The sequence below is a fragment of the Tachysurus fulvidraco genome, chromosome 1 (assembly GCF_022655615.1).
Source record: "Tachysurus fulvidraco isolate hzauxx_2018 chromosome 1, HZAU_PFXX_2.0, whole genome shotgun sequence".
Taxonomy (NCBI): Eukaryota; Metazoa; Chordata; class Actinopteri; order Siluriformes; family Bagridae; genus Tachysurus; species Tachysurus fulvidraco.
The window spans coordinates 35,540,555-35,557,875 of NC_062518.1; the positions used below are offsets into that span (position 1 = coordinate 35,540,555).

The window sequence follows — 17,321 nt, forward strand, 5'->3', positions numbered from 1 at the left end:
AGTACATCATTAGACTATAATATATACTGTATATAATCTGAAATCTTGAGACAATGTAAACATAATCAAAGCGCGTCATCTGGTGGCCATTGGACAGTTGTACAGTTTCAGTAGCTACACGACAAGCAGGAAAAATTTACTATATTTATGCAACCATATTTATCATCGTGTCCGAGACGTAAACGTATTCGAATCTGTTTGGTTCTTTACTGCGTTATTCAGTACGAGTCTGAAGAAATTGCGTTTATATATCTGCACCAACATCGTGAAAAGCAAGGGCTTTTATTTTCAAAACGATTTGGCCTTCCAAACACCAGCTGTGATAAACATCACGTTTATCTCTAAGCAGTAACACTGATTCTTTCTTTCTACATTTATTGATAATACTAGATATATGCTCGTCAAAATAAACCAAATTATATTCACGCCCAGTTTTATTCTGTTGCTCAATTGTTTTTGGCAGCTACTGCATCCTGTTGCTGTTGGGTTTCTTTTCCTGAGTATCTGTGCGCTTCACACGTCGCTGGTTTCTGTACTCAAAGCCCAGATTTCTGTCAGCGCTCCAGCAAAGCGACGTGTCTTCGTGGAAGGACGGGCGGGTTCTCATGAGCTTAAACCATGTAACACGGTGGTCATGACATGAATGAATGTCTGGCAAACGCAAGAAAACACATCTCTGGAAAGGTTTTAAGTGCAAAGCGAGCATGGGTTTCAAGGCGCGCTCTAGAAATTGAGTATGGGGTAGCAATGGAGATAAATATGCAGTAGTTAAAAAAGAAGAAGGGAAACTCCAGCGGGCAGCTCGTTGACTACGCATTTGAAATATGCATGTGAGAACCCTGAGATAAATCGCTTGAAGATTATGCAGTCGCGGAGTAGCTTTCACAACGCGGACGTGAGAAACGCAGCGGAGTAAAACGCAGGAGGAACTGAGTGCAGTCTAACGGAGCGCCAGTTCACGTCTCCGTGTTGCAGACTCGACATCCCTGAAAGGCGGTGTGTGTGCAACCGACGCACGAGCATGTCAAACCGAAAGCACCGGGACAACCAGGAGATTTGCGCCCGCAAGGTCCGGGAGCTCGCGCAAACAGGCCCCAACAAGCACTGCTTCGAGTGCGGCCAGCCTGGTGTAACTTACACCGATATCACGGTGGGCTGCTTCGTTTGCACATCATGTTCCGGAATGCTGTAAGTACCCTAACACGCTTCTGGTGTTATGTCATGTACTAGATTAGTGTTATAGGCGCACGAGTCTTGTACGGGCATTATGCATAATGCTGAGTTCAGTCCTGTAGGCAACAGATCTGCGCTTAAGCCTGATCGTGTAGAAGGCGACGTGCTGTAGAGATTTTGAGCATACAGTAGATAGATAGGGCAAGCCCCTTCTCACCCTGCCCTCAAGGATGATTTTCAGTGTTCACGTCTTCATTCAAGCGGTAATTACTACTTTGTCATTTTTTTTCAGGCGTGACTCTCCTGTGCAACGTTTCATTTCGTCACGGTTTCAGGTTTTGCATCATTAAGCTTTTCCCCCTCTGCATGTCAGACAAGATTAGACACGCAGATTTCACGTTTCCCTTTCTTATGATGTCATGTAAGCTATTTCACCACCAATAATGGCATCACGGCCTATTTTTGTACCAGATATTTATGCAAATATTTTTATTCCTTCGTTTCCACGTCTGCATTTCAAAAATCATACACTATCCTACACGTCCCACACGTTCCCAAACTGTGGACGAATGCGACATCACTAGACAACGATTCAATCCAATCCAGTTTTTATCTCTGATTTCTTTCAGGAGGGGGCTCAACCCGCCCCACAGGGTCAAGTCCATTTCCATGACAACCTTTTCCCAACAGGAAGTAGAGTTTTTGCAAAACCATGGCAACGAGGTGAGTGGACGACACTCCAGTGCACAGATGATGCGTTGTAAATTGGGTGGGCGTGGCCATACAACAGACACGCCTCCTATGCTTTAGTTAAGGCTGCTTAAGATATTATGCTAAATGTAAGGGCTGTATGAGAAAAGCTGCTGACTTATGCCTACTTCAACCCAGTGTTGTTTCTAATTTAGGGCATGTGGTAGACTAGTGGTTAAGGTGTTGGGCTACCAATTGGAAAGTTATGTCTTCGATCCCAGGTCCACCAAGCTGCCACTGCTGGGCCCCTGAGCAAGGCCCTTAGGCCTCAATTACTCAGTTGTATATAAAAATGAGTTAACCTAAGTTGCTCTGGATAAGGGAATCTGCCAAATGCTATAAATGTAATGGTTTAGAAGTGAGGTGACACCTCATATGTTCTTTGGTGCAAAACGTAAATACCAGTAGACCACGCAAAAGCCAAGAATACTTTAATTTGGTGACTGGAATTAAATGTTGCATGATAAAAAATTTAATCCAGGTTGTTTTAAATGCATTCATAATTTGAATGTAGAGAATATTATTGGATAATGTATGTATGTATGTATGTATGTATGTATGTATGTATGTATGTATTTATTTATTTATTTATTTATTTATTTATTTTTTAGGCTACACCTAACACTGATACAATTTTCATTAATTTATTTCTAGAAAAGTAATTGTTCTATGATATGGTCATGTTGGCAAATATAAAATGCTTTATACCCCTTTAATAAGCATGCACTGTCCCACCCTTGTGGATAATTGATTCAGGAAGTGTTTACAAACAGTGAGTAGCGGTCAAAAACTATTTTCCGACACAAGCAACAGCAACTTTCTGCAAAATTAGAGAGGTGTCTATCAGGATATGACTGTAATGGGACAGTATTTGTTTTGGCTAATGACAGTAAGTAATTTGAAATTGCTTTCAGGTGAGGATAGAGAAAAACCCTTGACGTTGATCTGGATGAAAATAAAAATCAAATCAAAATGAAAATTAAAATGCCTACAAACTCTAGAAATTCTTTTTAGTAGCCTTGCAAATTCAATAAAAATAGGTCTAAATATGTTCTTCTGCACAAGAAAACACAGTAGATTTATATGAATAATTGCGGTGTTCTTTGATTTGATTCAATGTGCTTTGGTCCGTTGCATGAATTTGCACTTTGTGCTCTGATCTAATGGTGCAAAGCATTCTCTGTTCTCACTATGAAATCTGCTGTTCATACATTATGCATGAGAAAGAATTGACACTATTCGAATATGTTGTGTAATTTACATGCATGGTGGACATGGTTTGTGAGTAGTCTGTAGTGGTGAATATAAAAAGAGTTCCTTTCATCACGATGAGGAGTTAGACTGGACTAGTCTGTGGAATGACATAACTTGTGTATGAGGAATGTAGCAGTTACTTGTGTGTGGTCTGGAGGGTGTGAGCTCTAGGTCATGTGAAGTGACACCCATATGTACTGTATGTAAGTTGGTCTGTTTAGTCCAAAAATATTATGTAGGGATACAGGGTAGGGGCATGCAGTGTATTTACTGAAGGCCCTCATATTCTTCACAACACTCACACTACATGCACTTGCTCTCATTTGCTGATACACACACATACACACACTGCACATAACCACACTAAAAGCTTCTCGCTTATTACTGCACTAGTCCCTTGTGAATATGGGAATGATTTATTAGTGGGAGCTCTTTTTGTTTTAATATTTCTGAAATGCAGGTCTCAAATCTCTGAGTCATTCCATCTCCTCCTTCTGCATAAGGAGCTGGTGATTGTAGCAGGTATATATACGGTAGACATGATTAAAAATGATTACAAATGACAAGATGATTGCACCGCTATGATGTTACTGATGGATAAATCATAGTGGTGTCATGGGTGCATATATGAAGCTCAATACTTACAAGGAAGTGTATTATTTTTTGTGCCTTTACTATACTTCATGCTTATACTGTACGAGCTGCAAGGCAATCTAAAGACACACTATTCTGGTTTGTGGGAATGCAGGTTGGGAAGAGGATGTGGCTCTGTACGTTCGACCCAAAGACTGATGGCTCTTTTGACACACGCGACTCGCAGAAGTTTAAAGAATTTCTTCAGGATAAATACGAGAGGAAGAAATGGTGAGTCAGGTTATGTTGCATGTCAATGTATTATTTCTCTAATTCAAATATGATTCAAGTCCTTATGGAGCATATCTTAATTTTCTAGGCATTTCTCTAAGAGTAAAGTCAGGAGGGATATAGAGCCTCCCTGGAATACAGGGGTTCAAGCTCCTGCTCAGAATCAGCCTCCTTCTGGACACCCGCTGAATCCAGCAGCCCGACCATCACGTGCTTTGGTGAGAGAGGAGGATGGAGATAAAGCAAGAGATAGTCATAGAGAGGGGGGGAAACAGACCGATATAAGAAAATAGGTTACCATGCAAAGTAATAGGAACATGTAAAGAAATTTGTCAAGACATTTAAAAATGACAAAATGAAACATGCTTCTAACCTAGAAGCAGCCATATACCATAAAGAAACCTAAACCATATTAATATTTAATGTGACCCACTTTTTCCTTACACATGCAGTTTTAGAAGAAATATACCTGGAAATGTTTTGCTGCAACTTGCCCCAGTTCTTCTGTTGCATTTGCTTTCTGTGTCTAGATAAAAAAAAAAACCCTGTCATGTTTATATTTGAAAAGTGATCTGGTACTAAAATGGACACTCAGATTGATGTAGCTGGCTTTTTCTCTAAGTAGGGGTCGGTGCTCTATCCTGCACCAACCAGTCATATAGTATAGTAGTTCACAGTATCTATGTGAACACCTGAACAATCACATCCATAATTGAATATTTAAATCCCATTTAGCTTTAATCCTCCTTTGCTGCTGTGATAATCTACTCTTGTCAGAAGGCCTGCCACTAGATGTTGGAGCATGGCTGTATACCTCTAAAGTATAAAAAAATTGTTTGTATGAAATTGAAGGTAGGCGCTCGAGTCTCTTGATGCTTACGGCGCTGTTATTTGTGGGCATTATTATTTGTGTTTCTTTTTAAAATTACATTAGGAACGGTGATAAGAAAAATCTTCTGTTGGCATGGACATATGTTCTATAGTATGCACGACACAGTGTAGACAACAAATTCTTATGTTAAAATTGAATTCTTTGAATGTAAATTCTTTAATTTAAAAATCACTAAAATCCCACTATGTATACAGTATACTATGGGTTTTGGGTCAGAGTTAAGTATATTCAGACTGGTTGATCACTGTAAAGAATCTCAGTGCTTGAATTATTTTCTGTCTTATTGAATGTTGGATATTGTAGCATTTGGATACAACAGGAAAATGGAAAAATTATGGAATCCTGATACATTATGGATGATAAGTATTACAGTTCTATGCAGCAGAAAACATCTTAGCGAATAAATGATACATTACGTTCTAGTTGTAGGCAGAAATTTCATGTTAAATGTGTTACATTCTAAAAAAAAATTCACTTTTCATTTTTAGAACAGTTGGAAATGTACTCTTTACAAAATGATAAAGACAATAATATTTGATACAATTGTATGCGAGAGGTTAAGATCTTTGCACACTACTGTATCTATTTGATCTAAGATGGGCGAAAGTAAATAATATGTAACATGGGCCAAGAATAATAAAATATGTTTCTATTAATGTACAAAATTGTGTGTGTGTATGTGTGTGTGTGCAGTCCCAGGCTCAGCTGCCATCATGGGATAGAGTTCCATCTGTGTGTCCAGCTGATGTACGTACAGAGGTTTTCACAGCTCGACCCACTCGATCCCAGAGCTTCAGAGACCACACTATTAAAGGCACTGTTTTATGCACTCTCATCGCCTCTCCTTTCATCTCTTCTCATATGTTCTTCGCTCCTATTTACTCCCCTTATCACATCTTCCCATGTCTTCTCACCTCACAATCTTTTACTCCTCTTGTCTATTCTTCGCCCATTTCTTCCTCTTACCTCCCTTTCTTCTCATCCCACTTCTCCCTAACTCCTTCTGTCTTGTTTTTTCACAAACACTATTCTCTGAATAGTTGAATTCTCTGGTGATTCATTCTATATTTTTCACCAGCTGACATCTCCCCTTTCTCTCTCTCAGATTCTTTGTTAAGTGGGATGGAGAGGCAGAGACCAGGAACAATTTCACCAGGAATGGGACCACAGAGTCGCCTTCCCTCGTTCCCTGCCCTTCCACGGCCTTCAGGTGCACACAGATACAAATATTCATATCCATGCACAAAAATCAAGAATTTTGTATATACTATTTCTAAGTTTGGTCTATTTCAACCTTTCAGCAAGTAGCACTTTCAAAAACAGCTTCACACTAGGTAAGCTACTGAGTGTTGCTAGCATGTGTGCATGTGCATGCACTACTACTGTATGTCAGTTATCTGCTAATAGGGCTGGTAGAGTAACTACAGGAAGAACTAAGTGTGTGCTTATCATTTATACGTTGTGCTGCTTGCATGGTTTATTTTTAAAAGTTTTTACATGATTCCTTATTCAGAGGTTCTTCTAGACTGCCAGACTGAGTCATGGCGTGCGCTGTAGATCTGCATGTGTTGAAATGTACCACATTGATCTCAGACAGATAGAAACGGTATGTGAAGTGTTAGTGATATGTGAATCAAGATCTAAATGCCAACGGTGGCCTAGTCAGCTATGGAATGCTGTTGAGTCTGGCTTTACACAGCTTCCACCCTCACACTTCAAAGTACTGCCTACCAGCTCCAACAGGTCAAGGACAGACACTCTGTTCTCTGAAAAAAAAACAAAAAACAGAAAAAACCCTTTAAAGCTTAGATATATTTAGGATGTTGCCCATACTGGCACATTCTGCAGTTCACGGATGTGTTTACGGCGCATCTGTTGAAGGAGGAAAACGATGCTGTTCTGAACTGTATAGATTTGAAGGAATTTTATGATTAATAACTGTAATGCTGGAACACTGTTATAGTGCTATTACACACAAATATGAGAACTGTGGCTGTAAAGATGCTACTACATTATATACAATGAGTCTGACTTTTATTAATAAGCTTTAGGGCACTATTTGTATGCAGGTGTAGGTGTAACCCATTGCTTTAATACTGGTGTATGGCTTATTTAGTTGGCTGTCAGCCAATTTTTCTCCAGTTCTTGCTCAGATGCTATTTTTGTGGCCAGCAATGAATCACAGTTGACATTGTAATATGCAGAAAAGCTCCTAGAATTTAACAGAATCAATAGAACCTCTAACAGAATGAATAAATACCAAATTCACCAAATTTACTGCATAACCGAGAAGAGCAATTGTCAGATATAAATGTTATAACCTTGAGTGCTAACACACTCACATTTATTTTGATATCACTGGAGTCTGCCTGACTATAATAATTCTAACTTATAATTGTTTTTCCATTTTAAAAAATGGCTATACCATGAAAATATGTACCAGTGAGGCAATGTTATTTACTGCTGCATTATTATGATGGAAGTTGGGTCTTTAGAAAACAATGTGGTTCATTTAAATAAATAAGGAGTTAGCCTTAGTGTACTTAGTTCATCGGGACTTAATCTGAAATCCGCTGCTGTGATTATTATAGGTCGCTCGGTATCCTCAGGAGCCGGAGCCCCATTTAGGACTGTCCCTAAATCTCTTAGTTTGGATTTTGGAGGTCTTGGATCTACCCCTAGTGCCCTGAGCTCACAGGCTCCACCTCTTGTCTCTCAGGACAAGTATGCTGCCGTGTCTCAACTAGACAAGGTCTTATCTGACACACCCACCACAGGTAATGCTTTCTTGTGTGTATTCTTATGAGATAAATAAATTATACGATAATGTTTTTTTTTTTTTTCCGTTGTAGACTTCGTTGCATGTATGATGCTTAATAAATAAGCCACGGTCTGCTTTTTAGCACCCATTTCACCATTGATTCTTTAAATGCTGTTGTTTATTTCATAGTAATAAGAAAAAAATATTTTTAATACTATATTGATATGCTTAAATTACATACATATTTAAGATTGTATTACAGAAACCTTTTTTGAAATGTGTTGATGCTGATGGCTGGGAGGTGTTTGACATTAGCTCTCTGTAAACGGTTTTGAGATGCACGTTTCGGTCCTGCACGTTTAACGTTCGAGCAGAGGTGGAGGTGGTGAGGAAAGGAGAGGCAAAGCTTGTTAAAAGGATTTTTGTGTCAGGGCCAAATGATGACTCAACAGTTATGTGTGTTTGTAGTTGCATCTACATCTCCCTCTAGTGGCCCTCCTCAATACAGCACCCTGTTTGGCAACAGAGTCTCTACTAGTTCTACACCTGCCAGGTACATAATTACAGGAAAAAATTACATAATGCTCAATTATTAAAGCATTAAACAAAGCGGTTTCGTGTTTGTCTAATGGATTTTGGATTTGAATCTGATTTATTTTCAAGCTCACCAGGTGTGCCAGAGGTCAATTCAGCCTCTCAGACATTTGCAAGTGAGTAAATTGTTTATGCAATGTGTGCATTTATTCCTCTATTTTCCATGTCTTGGCCTTGTGCTTGTTGCTTCTTGGACTAAAGCTATGTTCACACATGCAGATTTTTACTCCACAAGTTGCCAGTCGCTGTATTATGAAGTTGTTAGTAGGTGTTCCTACTTATGGTTGCCATAGTAATCATGTTTATCTGTGGTTGGCGCATTCCGCTTGACAGCAAACAGTTTTCTGATTTGCATCATATGCATCATATTATATGTGATGAAGGAGAAGCAGTGTGTGAGTTTGGTTGGGCCATCTCCCCTAATTGTGGTTGTGCCATTTATTATTTTTTTTAAATAATAGATATAACGGTGCTCTGTCAGGGTTTGGATCTTTTTATAACCAAACCCTGATTGATATTTTATTAGAGCTTTGCCCCACACTTGTTTTTATAGATCCTTGTTCTCCATGATGCTGTTTATTTAGATATGTTGTTTAGTTAGGCTCTATCATACACTGTAGTCTGAGATCATGTGATACTTTATTATAATTTTAATGTAATTTTTAATCAGTTGAGATGAGTGATTTTTATATGTAAATTTCATAAAATATATTGATTTCAATAAAGCAATAAAGTGTGTGTGTGTGTGTGTGTGTGTGTGTGTGTGTGTGTGTGTGTGTGTGTGTGTGTGTGTGTGTGTGTGTGTGTGTGTGTGTGTGTGTGTGTGTGTAAAATTCTAAAATATATACAGTATATATGTATTTTAGTGATACATTTCTCTGTAGATAAACATGTCTTAACAAATCTTAGAGATACACAACAATGAATAAAGTGTATTAACTACATAATTTAATTTTATCCTCCATTTTCTTTTCCCTTCCACAGATTTTCCAAACCCATTCTGCTCTACAGCCAGCAGTTCACAGCCTGTTCTATCCCCCAGTAACCCCTTCAACAGCACAGCCACAAGTGAGTGTCATCCCAGCTTTGTTCTGTGATTAAATGTATTACCAAATCTCTTTCCATATCTCTCTCTCTCTCTCTCTCTCTCTCTCTCTCTCTCTCTCTCTCTCTCTCTCTCTCACACACACACACACACACACACACACACACACACACACACACACACACACACACACACACACCGAGTGAATGTTGGGCTGAATAGGACTACATCTTTAATCCCAGATTAAGAGACATTACTGACTGCTAGTAATCATTTTTAATCCAGAAATGATTTTTAGCCCAAACTTGACGTTATATACATCCATGACATAAAAATATAAAACTGTATAACATTTTATCAACAACCAAACACAAAATATATTCTGAACACCCGGCAAGATTTGTCAGCCTAGGTTTGGGTATAGAGATTTCCTGTTCCTTCTTTTAAATCATATCAAACCATTTACTTCCCATACTATTCACAACAAAGTCATAGTAATGTCACTTGTTCATTCATTCATTCATTCATTCATTCATTCATTCATTATCTACCGCTTATCTGAACTTCTCGGGTCACGCTGAGCCTGTGCCTATCTCAGGCGTCATCGGGCATCAAGGCAGGATACACCCTGGACGGAGTGCCAACCCATCGCAGGGCACACACACACTCTCATTCACTCACACAATCACACACTACAGACAATTTTCCGGAGATGCCAATCAACCTACCATACATGTCTTTGTACCGGGGGAGGAAACCGGAGTACACAGAGGAAACCCCCGAGGCACGGGGAGAACATGCAAACTCCACACACACAAGGCGTAGAAGTAATAATGGCTGGGATTGGTTTTGAAAATAAACTTGGTCATGCATTTGATGAGATCACTTTTTGTAGCCTGAGAGACACACTATGACTACAGATCCGCTACTAAACGGAATGCACAAAGGAAATAAAAATAAATAAATAATTAGCATGCTATGAAACATGATTTATATGCAACCGCCGTATGCAGGCAGTCAGTGGTCTGAATCCCTGCACAGGAATGTAAAAATGATATGTGGCAGCGATGTTATGGTCAAGCAATACTCAATCGTGAAATATGACAGCTCTTTTGCCTGATGACAAATCTGTTTTTCTTTTCTTTTCTTTTCTTTTACAATTGGAACTTGTTTTCAGTTCATAGATTAACAGATTAATGCTTGTAAACTTAAGTCAGAACAAATCATGTTTTAGCCAGGTTTTGCTTCTTATTTGCTTATAATACAAAGCAGAATAGAGAAAACTATCATTGTTTCTAATTTATGAGGCATTAGCAAATGAAAAAAGTATGTTAATAAAACGTTTGCTACATGCCATGAAGGTGCACATCTTTATTACATTGTAATTCCGAGTAAATTGGTATTAGTGCAACTTAAGCAAACAAAGAGAATCAGCTAGGAGTGTAAAAACACTTCTTTCATTAAATTCTTTGTTCCTCCTTTCGAACAGGTGACAGCAGTACACTTGTGTCACCATCTTCAGCTGCCTTCCCCCACTCAGCCTCCTTTCCCGCTCCCACCTCCCAGAATGCTTTTCCTCATGAGCCATCTAATAATCAGGAGACAAATGGTGAGCTCAGATATTTCTTCTCCAGAAATCGTGTCAATCGTGATCGGGTCTTAAATCAGCCTGAGTCTAATGCATTTCCTCAGTTCAATGTAGAGTAATGTATTTTCCAGTAATCGATAATATGCTGTATACCATTATACAGTGGAATCATGTATGTTTTATTATTATTGCAGTAACCTTATTGTTGAAATACTTGCAGACATTTTATAATATGTGTGCAACTTTAGCATTAAAAGTAGTATACCATCTTATTAGTGTTTTTATAATCTATATTATAAATATATATATATATATATATATATATTATATCCACTAGGTGTCTCTGAAGTGCCAATTTAGAGGCAATCTATAGAATGTAATAGAATATTTTACTTATACTGTATTTACATTACAGATAACTACTGCTTTAATGAACCTAAGTCAATGAGAGAGTCAAAGAACTATTTAATCTAATCTGTTTCACTTTCAACATAATTTTGGCAATAAACATTGATGTGCTGGATATGGATGTACATCTAGAAATATGTAGGTTAGCCACAGCATTATTTACCCTACCCACATACCTTAGCTAAGGTGTGGAGATGAGCATGTGCAAAAAGAATGCACACTGTGTGATCGGTGCTTTATAAACAGCACTTGTCCTGTTCCAGGGTCTGGAGATTTTATATAGCATATACAATTTCCATCTTCATTATTAATTCAGGTCATTAGTTCATTATTAATGGCTGTTGTGTTTGGTGAAGGATGTGATTTGTAAATTGATCAACTGCAGGTTTCACGTCTTTCCAAGCACTGGAGTCCACCTCCAAAGCCCAGCGGCCGATGTCCGTCAACCCATTTACTGTGAGTAACCATCCACTTTTCCATTCTGCTCCTTTCTGGTCCATTACTTTATTTAGATGCATTTAAAATGGATAGCGAACATTCATTACTTATTATAGACTTTGGTATGAATTGATGTAATATATAGTTTTCAGTCACTAACAAGCATCAGAATATACTGAAGCCACTTTTTCAAAACTTTTCATACAGTCCTCATAAAGAAACACAATTCTAAGACAAACAGTTAATCTCATGTTTGAAACTCAACGAAACCTCTAAAACACTACATACATACCTCAAAATAAGCTCATTTGATCATTTCACTGTCATCATTTCACTTCTCATTCAGAAAACATACATTCACACAATGTCACTCATAACACACTGACTTAAATAACAACAAGGAAACATTATAGATTTTTTTTTCCACATAAATCAGCATTTCATTAAAGAATAACACATTTCCACTTTATTGACTGTACAAAAGTATATGTACATGTAGTATAAGTGACAAGAACAAATTAGAAATTCTGCACTTTGCTTCAGCATCCTTTATTTTTTTACAAAAAAAAAACAACCCAAAAAAACTATATAATATTTCCCAAGACAGCTAATTGCAATGTCAGCTGAAATCTGAATGATTTTGTTTGGAAACATGAATGAAGGAAGAAAAAGGAAAGAAGAGTATTAGAGAGAGAGAGAACGATATATTTCTATAATACTCTTATTTCCTTTTTCTTCCTTCATTCACGTTTCCAAACAAAATCATTTAGATTTCAGCTGAAATTGCAAGTAGCTGTCTTGGGAAATATTATATAGTTTTTTTGGGGGTGTTTTTTTGTAAGTACTAAGCTAAGATTTTCTATATATTTCAGTATGATTACTGCTGAACTATAAAATGGTTTATTTAGATTTTTTTTATAGTTTTGCAAGCAGTGTGTAAGCATTTGGAAAAAAGTGCTGCTGATATACAGTACATCTGTGTTGTCCAGGTGGTGGAGTGTGGATGACCAAAGGGTTTGTGGATTTTGGAGAATGTGGTCTTTGAATGCATTTTGTGTGAATGCAATGAAAAACGATCCACAGTTTGGTCGGCATACACTTCTTTCTCACTGAATTGGTGAAAATTTTTGAGAATGTGACTTCAGTTTTAAACAAAGCATGTTAGAATTTGAAATAAAACTGAAACATAATCCATAATGGTCATTAATAAGTGGACGTGTGTGGTGTGTATATCTGCTTAGTTCACTACTGTTCTCTTCATGTGTCTCAGGGGATGGTTTACCCAACCAGAGGAACGTCATTGAATCCTTTCATCTGATCCCACTGTTCCTTTGACAAGACCGGGGGAGGCAGGGGGGAGACAGTGAAAGAGAGACAGAAATCTTTATGCCATTTCCATGCTTTGAGGAAACTCCCTCCATCAGATAAGGGAGGAAAACACAAAAGGACTGCCCATTTTCTGATTTTAAGTTAATCTGTGTGTATTAAAGAGTGTATTCCTTTTGTTTATGTCTGTGTTCGTATTTCGTGTGAATGTGTTATGTGTGTGCACCATTTTGCACCACACACTACAAATTTTTGTAAGCATGTGTTTCTTTGTGTTCATTTTTTTAATGTATGTTTGTGCGTTTGTTCATGTGATATGTGTTCAAATCAAATATGTCTAATGGTGCCAGATAGCAAGTGGCAATAGCAGAAACACACACACACACACACACACTCAGTGCTGCTTTTACCTCCTGCCCTGTACTCTTGATAATTCATTGCTAGGCTTTAGCCTGCACCCAACTTGCTTGCATTTTAGACACCTAAGTATCAGGTTGTAGTAATGAAACACTGAAAGGGGGCGGCAGGCAACACTAGCTTCAAATATTATGATGTTATTAATAGGAAGTGTGCAGTTTTATTTAGCTCTCATTTGGCAACCAACTCTCCAAATGCATGTTAATAGGAGAAACTGACAAAATCATGTGTTTGTGTATGTACGTGATGCATACATGTATGTACGTCATCAGCCTGCATGCGCTTCATGAGCAAGAAGCTGCCTGAATGTACTGCAATTTTGGAAACTTCACAGTGTTATTTTGTGTTATTCATGTATATGGACCAAATAATGTCAGGCTTCATGTACTTTTTTTTTCTTTACATTTTTTTTTCCATTTAGAATGTCTTTGTAACAGGAAGTACCCATATGCATAAAAAGCTATTCATTTGCTTGTGTCAATGTGTATCTAATATTACAAGTTAGATTATTGATATCAAGCCTCAGTTTTGAAATTTGCTGCTTCAGGATTTCATGCAATATATCTATTTTTTAAGATTTGCATTTATATTTTTATCTGTGAAAAAACATCATTGCGTTATGAATGTAATTGCACTTCTTTAGAGCTTTAAAGTGGAAATTAAAAAAAGGAAAGTTATCACCTTCAACTTTGCATGTGGCCCGTATTATTATTATTATTATTATTATTATTATTATTATTATTATTATTATTATTATTATTATTATTATGACTGCAGTTCTCTCAAAATAGAAATTCCTGTAGTGATCTTAATCTCCAGCAGAGGTCGCAGTGTAAATGGGAAAAGCGACTAAAGGAAACTTAGTAAAAAGGGTCTTAAGTGCCACTTTTGTTACGCAGATAGAGACATGAGGCTTCAGAAACAGTAAACGATTTACTTAAAGACGGTCATCTAAACGAGGTCGTTTTGACCTGTCGACGTGAACTCAGTAGCTCAGTAAATTTCAGGGTTTGTGTACATTTATAACGGTAACTCAAAAACTCTTAAGTTTACTTAAAAGGCAACGTTTTCTGCCAATGAAATTTGATTCTGGGTGCAATCTCGTCTTGTGAAGCTCGTCTTCCCTCCTCTTAAGTGCCCACACACGCTTACACACGCACTCTCTCTCTCTCTCACACACACACACACACACACACACACACACACACACACACACACACACACACACACACACACACACACACACACACACACACACACACACACACACACACACGCGTGCGCGCGCTCTTTAACTAGGGGGACGGGCGATGAGTGACAGGCCTCGCAGTAGCCGCAGAGGCGATGTAGTCTATCCTACTGTACACTGATGCGATTAAGCCACTCTGCTCTGGCTAAAAAGCGAGACGGGCTTTCTCACAGCTTTACACACTTTGATGCGCCGTTTGGCTGATGACATTTCCACCCCTAAAACAAGAGGACACATTTTGGAAGCAGCTGCATGAGCGAGTCTCTGCTGTCGCGTGCACGACGACCGACTTATCCAAAGCGGTGCAGGAGAGAAAAACACTTCGCCGTGAGCTCTAGTTTGAATGAATGAAGACAGTGTGGGATTGAGAGAGCGCAATGGAGAGCGAGGTTCCCAGCTGCGAGGACGTGCGGAAGAGCGGCTACCTCCGCAAGCAGAAGTCCATGCACCGCCGTTACTTCGTGCTGCGCGCGGCCTCAGAGCGCGGTCCGGCCAGACTGGAGTACTACGAGAGCGAGAAGAAGTTCCGCGGTGGGAAAGCAGCTGCGCCCAAACGGGCCCTTGCGCTGGAGACGTGCTTCAACATCAACAAGCGCGCCGACGCCAAGCACAAGCACATGATCGTGCTGTACACACGCGCTGAAAGCTTCGCCGTGGCCGCAGACAGTGAGGCGGACCAGGACGAGTGGTACCGCGCACTGCTCGAGCTTCACTGCAAGAGTGAGTCCACACACAGCCGCACCATCATTAACACAAGTAACTGTGCTAAACACTATGTGAACACAGTACTGGGCTGGGACACAACCCCAGAACTCGCACAATGTGCTCACACGACTGAGTAGCTGTAGGTGTTAACGTGTTAACGTGGCAGGGTTTAGGCGCCTGGTTGATCGCTGTTTACACTCTGCAGTGTGTTAAGTTTGCATTTTCCGAGTCAGACTTGACTAGTCTGCACTGTTGTTGTTTTATTGTTGTTGTTGTTGTTGTTGTTTTTTGTGGGGTTCTTCTTCTTTGTACCTCTCATTGTGAAGCACGTGCTTTATAAACAAAGCTACCGGACCAGTGCTGTAAACACTTCACTTTACTACTTTACTGCTTCTGATTATTAGATACTTATTAACTCTAAGTGAGCAGAAAATGCTTTAATATTAATTGGGATTCTTTCCTATCTATTGTATTTGTACACAACGTAATACAATTACAAAATTAGATGCATATTTACAAGTCACAGCATCGTGGGCCAGTATGTTGACCAAGTGTATAACAATAACAGCATCTTTTTAATGAGTTTCTAAAAGCCAGGCCAGTGTCCCACTTTATCCGTGTTCACGTAACCATGTGTTCAGTGTAAAAACAGGAAAAACTACACACTTTCTTTGTTTTTAATAGAATCAGTTTTCAAATATTTGAGAAAACGGGTACACTGTAGCTTTGGGATGGGACCCTTTTTACTTTGAAGGGTGAATGCAGGAAACATAAAACTTTTAAAGTGCAAATATTCTGAGGACCTTAATTGTAGCCTAAATTTGTTTTAAAGTTGCATTGCAATTTTAAGTGTATCAGCTAAATCAGCATGGGTCCTGTGGGTTTTTGTTTTGTTTTGTTTTGTTTTTGCTGCTGATACAAATAAAAGTGCAGCATACTACTTTCAAGGAAAAGAGCACTGTGCATACAAACACATTTAAATGCTGTATGTGTATAGAGTTGAGGTGTAAAGTGCCGTGCACTTGTGTACGATTGTCAGTCAGCAATAATTAGTCACTCCACCCTGAGTAGAAATGATAAAGCCTACTTCTTCAGGTTTTTGCTCCCCTACTCAGAGTATACTGTATAAAATATACAACAATGCACATGCTGACTGACTGAGGCACAGCTGTACTCAAACTTGTAAGACGCTGGACCTCCAAGCTAGTTTAAAATGAAGTGTAAAGGTTGCTAGTAATGACATGTTCATAAGCAAGGCATTTCACCCGCCTGCTTGTCCCTTGGCCTTAAGAGATAACACAACAGAAATGAACCACCTGATACAGTATTGCCAAATAAAAATTACAGGTCAAAGTGCTGCTATCTGGCATTGCATTATGCAAGGAAGAGGTGTTGTCCAGATCTGGTCTGATCTGTTCTGTGAGCTCTAGTAGCTCTGCCAACAGATTTGCACTGTCTGTCATAAAGCGTTAAAAAGAGAAACAGAGAAATAGACAAGGAACAGGAGACAGGTTGTGGGTTAGGGAGAAAGAGATCCTGTTGTTGTTGGTTATAAACAATGATGCACTGAATATGGGAAATCAAAAACTCCAGGAGTTCCCTGGTCTGTTTCTGAAGTTAAGCTGTCTTAAGCAATTATTAGGTCTAACAACGCAAAGGAAAATTTGCTTTCATTTATTTCACGATTTCTTAGTTATATCGATGTCCTAATATGGTAATGACTAATGATTGTATTGATTCTGTTACTGGCAGATTTACCACATAACCAGCTTGGTTTTAGAAATGGAAAACAAGTACTGGACATTTTCCTTCAGTAACCACAGTTTATGAGGCAACCAGAGCCTTGGGTATGTAGTG

The 17,321-nt window shown here is 38.7% G+C and overlaps 2 protein-coding genes across 5 annotated transcripts in view; both read left to right on the forward strand.

Annotated features, from left to right (window-relative positions):
* The first annotated feature begins 459 nt into the window (after positions 1-459).
* Positions 460-14,197, forward strand: agfg2 (ArfGAP with FG repeats 2). Of its 3 annotated transcripts, XM_027165023.2 has the most exons (14): positions 460-1,188; positions 1,803-1,896; positions 3,926-4,041; positions 4,130-4,259; positions 5,627-5,747; positions 6,039-6,143; positions 6,235-6,267; positions 7,525-7,710; positions 8,163-8,247; positions 8,358-8,404; positions 9,273-9,356; positions 10,823-10,942; positions 11,715-11,785; positions 13,038-14,197. In XM_027165023.2, the coding sequence occupies exons 1-14, from the start codon at positions 1,022-1,024 to the stop codon at positions 13,083-13,085; spliced, it is 1,407 nt and encodes a 468-aa protein (XP_027020824.1). In that variant the 5' UTR covers positions 460-1,021; the 3' UTR covers positions 13,086-14,197. The 3 variants fall into 3 exon arrangements, with proteins under 3 accessions (XP_027020824.1, XP_027020825.1, XP_027020826.1); XM_027165024.2 differs by lacking the exon at positions 6,235-6,267; XM_027165025.2 differs by lacking the exon at positions 1,803-1,896 and having other exon boundaries at positions 1,032-1,188.
* A 538-nt stretch (positions 14,198-14,735) lies between these two features.
* Positions 14,736-17,321, forward strand: part of si:ch73-335l21.1 (insulin receptor substrate 1-B) — a 42,465-nt gene continuing 39,879 nt past the window's right edge. Inside the window, exon 1 of one of the 2 annotated variants that reach the window (XM_047817918.1) lies at positions 14,736-15,479. In XM_047817918.1, coding sequence (XP_047673874.1) covers positions 15,137-15,479 — 343 coding nt within the window. In that variant the 5' untranslated portion in view covers positions 14,736-15,136. The remainder of the gene's footprint in view (positions 15,480-17,321) is intronic. The other variant, XM_027164995.2, reaches the window with a different exon arrangement.